This window comes from Pinus tabuliformis, chromosome Q (assembly GCF_031772625.1).
Source record: "Pinus tabuliformis cultivar Carrire ecotype Pingquan chromosome Q, CPIR1, whole genome shotgun sequence".
Lineage (NCBI taxonomy): Eukaryota > Viridiplantae > Streptophyta > Pinopsida > Pinales > Pinaceae > Pinus > Pinus tabuliformis.
Window position 1 is genome coordinate 466,451,182 of NC_142296.1, and position 4,455 is coordinate 466,455,636.

The window sequence follows — 4,455 nt, forward strand, 5'->3', positions numbered from 1 at the left end:
AGGAGGAGCAGATGAAGAAATGTATTACATACCAGTGCTTAGAGTGAGTAAAGTTTCTTTTATGTATTGGATTTGCATTGAAATGCAAAAGAAAAGAGCGCACAGGTATTTTTGAAATTGTGAATGTAATGTAAAAGTTTACTGCATATGTAAAAGTTTGTTTTACAGCAGTATGTGTAAAATATTTTTATAGCAGTATGTGTAAAAAGAATTTTACACCAGTAAAGTAAAAAGGGGTTTTACAGCAGTAAACCCAGCACAGTAAACTCTTAGGTGAAAACAGAGTTTTGTAGAATGAATTAAATTTGGTGAATCCCTCTCAGCAAAGAGGATGAATATGTATAAGAGTTGGTTGAATGTATTTTTGGTAAATCCCTCTGAGTGAAAGAGGATGAATGTTGTTTCAGGCATATATTTTAATGAATAGAAATGTTTTTATGGTGGTGAAATACTCTGTTACTCAGTAAATTTTTTTGGGCTTTCCTGTGCAAAAAAATTGAAACAGAGCATTGCCTCTGTGGAGTTTATTTTCTTTATTTTTGGGATTTTCCCATTAAAAATCCCCAAAAAAATCAATTTGGTATAAGAAATAAAACTTCCAGAGTCGTTATTAAAACCAATCAAGATAATCTGATTCCACGTATGTAGTGACGTCGTGACTTTAAGCAATGTATCCCAAGAGGGTGCTCCCAGACTATTCATTGTGTAGTATTGTCATAATGTTAAGCAATTAATTTAATTCAGGAGGAACGTTTTACTTGCAAAACCCATGAATCGAGTCGAACGCGGGAAGGCATATTTTACTATCATTACAATGAGGCAAATATATATGAGAGGGGTTCATAAATCAGTTCAGTAATCTGATAGTTCGTCAAACAGTGAAATGTAGAGATAATATTATTGAGAAACTTTGAACCCACAATGAAGATTGGGCACCGAACGCCCATGCTTATTACAGAATCAAATTGATACGAAGGGTGCATTATTGTTGAATTGCAGGGATGTTTCAATTACCAGTTCATGAACTCTTCGACTGCATTCATCTCTCTCATGCCTGCGCTGCCCTAAAAATAATATGATTAACCTTAAAAAGAGTAAATTAATGGTATCTTTGTGCAGATACACAGGAAATGCAGTAAAGAAAGCAAATACAGAAGAAATAGGTCGTTACCTTATATTTCACCATGAGTTTCTCAGTAGATTGGGGGCGGTGGAGAAGTGTATTTGTAATGGTAGGGAGGAGGTGGCGGAGATGTGTACTTGTAGTGGTAAGGAGGGGAGTAGGTCGGTGGCGGTGGAGACTTGTAGTGATAGGGAGGTGGAGGAGAAGGGGATGGTGGTGGTGGGGATTTGTAGAAGTATGGGGGTGGGGGAGAGGGTGAGGGAGGTGGCGGGGACTTATAGTGATAGGGCGGAGGAGGAGATGGGGATGGTGGTATGGGAGACTTGTAGTGATAGGGAGGAGGAGGAGATGGGGATGGTGGTGGGGGAGATTTGTAGAGATAGGGGGGAGGAGGAGATGGGGATGGTGGAGGTGGGGATTTGTAGTGATAGGGCGGAGGAGGAGATGGGGATGGTGGAGGCGGGGATTTGTAATGATAGGGAGGAGGAGGAGATGGTGAGGGAGGTGGCGGGGACTTATAGTGATAGGGTGGAGGAGGAGATGGAGATGGTGGTGGGGGAGATTTGTAATGATATGGAGGAGGAGGAGATGGGGATGGTGGAGGCGGGGACTTGTAGTGATAGGGGGGAGGAGGAGATGGTGATGGAGGTGGCGGGGACTTATAATGATAGGGCGGAGGAGGAGATGGGGATGGTGGTGCGGGAGATTTGTAGTGATAGGGAGGAGGAGGAGATGGGGATGGTGGAGGTGGGGACTTGTAGTGATAGGGGGGAGGAGGAGATGCTGATGGAGGTGGCGGGGACTTATAGTGATATGGCGGAGGAGGAGGAGACGGGGATGGTGGAGGCGAGGACTTGTAGTGATAAGGAGGAGGTGGAGATGGCGATGGAGGTGGAGGGGACTTGTAGTGATAGGGAGGAGGAGGGGAGTGGGATGGTGGTGGAGGGGACTTGTAGTGATATGGGGGAGGAGGAGATGGCGATGGTGGTGGCGGGGAGTTGTAGTGATATGGCGGAGGAGGAGATGGGGATGGAGGTGGCGGGGAGCTGTAGTGATAAGGCGGAGGAGGAAAAGGGGATGGTGGTGGCGGAGACTTGTGGTGATAGGGAGGAGGAGGAGATGGGGATGGTGGTGGTGGAGACTTGTAATAGTAGTAATTAGCCTCAGCCAGAGGCATTATTGCTGTTGCCATGAAGCAAAAGAATGCCATAGTGAGGAGCGCCATTGGAGGATTCTCATCCATACTTGAGGTGTTGGTCATGAGAACCCAAGCCTTCGTTTATATATAGAGTAAGGTGAGCTTTTACTTGTCTTGATCATGTGGCCTATATTTGGCGATGGAATCAGTATGAGTATAATAGTCAGTCTTCCACACTGTTAAAGTCTTTGTAATAACTTTATAGAGACAAGCTTTTCTCTAAATCTTTCCCAGCCGCCTCGCAGATTTGACTTGATATATATTCAACGTATCTCCATGTGTGGCCGAATATTATAATCATTCTCGTCAACCGTACAGCTATTGACGAAGAACGTTAGCTAACTTAGGTAAAGAATGGCAGGCTATCGTGCCATATTCATTGTTACGGGAATTTCGTCAATCGTCATGAATGTGAGTTTTGTGAGAAATAATTTAGCATAATTGTCGATCGCATCTATTCCCGTTGAAAAGTTGACCACCCGAGTATACACGCAACTAGAAGGAGACGGCGTGCTGTATGCCGAGCTGGAAACCATTATAACAAACTCGTCAGCAGAACAATCAAGATCGTTGTGGCAGGGATTTTCCATGCACGATACTGGAGCAATATAATAACTTTGCTCTCTGTCGCATTCCATGCAATTTGCACGTTAAGATAACGATAACGTTAACGACAGCGCAGAGGTAAGACGTGTTGAATAATGGTCATTGCCTGCGCACCAGCTGAAACTGCAGCATCAAGTAAGGAGGCCACAATAATGCATAACCACTATGACTCTGTTTATGAGTTAAGATATTGTAAAATAGTTGAGACAAGCATTTTATATTTGAGTAGTAGAAAAGAATTCAAAAACGGCGGTATAGAAAGCAGCCATAGACTAGTCCATTGAGTGGACATATGTTGGTTGGGAAATGAATGACGGCTGAATCAACGTGACCCACGTGGCAAAACAAAGGTTAAAGTAAGGTGTTGAATAACGAAGGGCATCGTTTCTGTAATATTGATTACAATAGTAAACAACGAGGAAAAACAGATTCGGTACGTGTCTCTTCTATTAGAAACACACATGCATTTTTATATGTCATAACCATGTAGTCGAGTGTCTTACAATTATTTATCATTGATTACTATTTTCATGAGGGTGAGAAAAATATACGTTATACGTTGAACTTAAGATAATGTTAGGGTGGTTTTATTGATAGTTAATATATATATATATATATATAATTTTTATATTTAATTTATTTTTATAATTATATTTTTGAAAATTATATAATTATGGTTAAATACGTATTTTATAACTTTTATAAAGGTGATGTATGATTTTTTATGTGCTTAATTGGATTTGACAAGTATTTTTTTCAAAAAAAATTATAAAGGTGATGTGTGATTTCTTTTTGTGCTCAATTGGATTTGACAAGTATCATTTTTAAAATATAAATAAAATATTTTTTAAATAAAAATATGATAATGAATATATATGTTTAGTTAGTTTTAATTATCTCATTACGATAGTTAGATTAGATGATATTATAACCTAGTATGAAGACATTAAATGCATTTATGCATTCAAAAACTTAATATAAATATTAATATATTTTACATTTTATATATAGAGAGAGAGCCACCAACATGAATTAAATCCTTGATGTTGACAACACTATAACAATGTTTGTGCTTAATATGGATATATACTAATATATATTCATGTTGATATAATATTTGAGTAATAAATTTAATATATTATACAAATTGATATGTATATGGGATCTAACACTATTTAGGTAATTGAAATTGTTGAGATATTAAAATGTTTGAGTATCTTTTATTATTATTATAATTATTTAATTTAGTTAATAAAATATATCACAAGAAAAATAACAATTAATTTCTTTTTTAAAAAGATAAGATTTTTAATTTGTAGAATTATATTTAGTTATCTTTTTAGAAAAAGTCATGTTGATATACGTATTTTCATTAACTATGAATATGTAGAAAATATATGTAGATTAGCACAACCACATTAGTAAATGTAGTCGATATACTCCAATCCACTTCATTTTTATAAAATGTGGAAAATACGACAGATCATAGAAAACCAACCAAATTTAATGTGGTTGTGCTAGTAGACGT

The 4,455-nt window shown here is 38.1% G+C and overlaps 1 protein-coding gene across 2 annotated transcripts; it reads right to left on the bottom strand.

Annotated features, from left to right (window-relative positions):
- Nucleotides 1-1,027: 1,027 nt before the first annotated feature.
- Nucleotides 1,028-2,402, bottom strand: LOC149220207 (uncharacterized). 2 transcript variants are annotated; one of them, XM_089384702.1, is made up of 2 exons: nucleotides 1,172-2,402; nucleotides 1,028-1,064 (listed from the first exon to the last, which is right to left on the bottom strand). In XM_089384702.1, exon 1 carries the CDS (start codon nucleotides 2,382-2,384, stop codon nucleotides 1,194-1,196), a length of 1,191 nt encoding a protein of 396 aa, XP_089240828.1. In that variant the 5' UTR covers nucleotides 2,385-2,402; the 3' UTR covers nucleotides 1,028-1,064; nucleotides 1,172-1,193. The 2 variants fall into 2 exon arrangements, with proteins under 2 accessions (XP_089240828.1, XP_089240829.1); XM_089384703.1 differs by having other exon boundaries at nucleotides 1,032-1,054.
- Nucleotides 2,403-4,455: the final 2,053 nt, after the last annotated feature.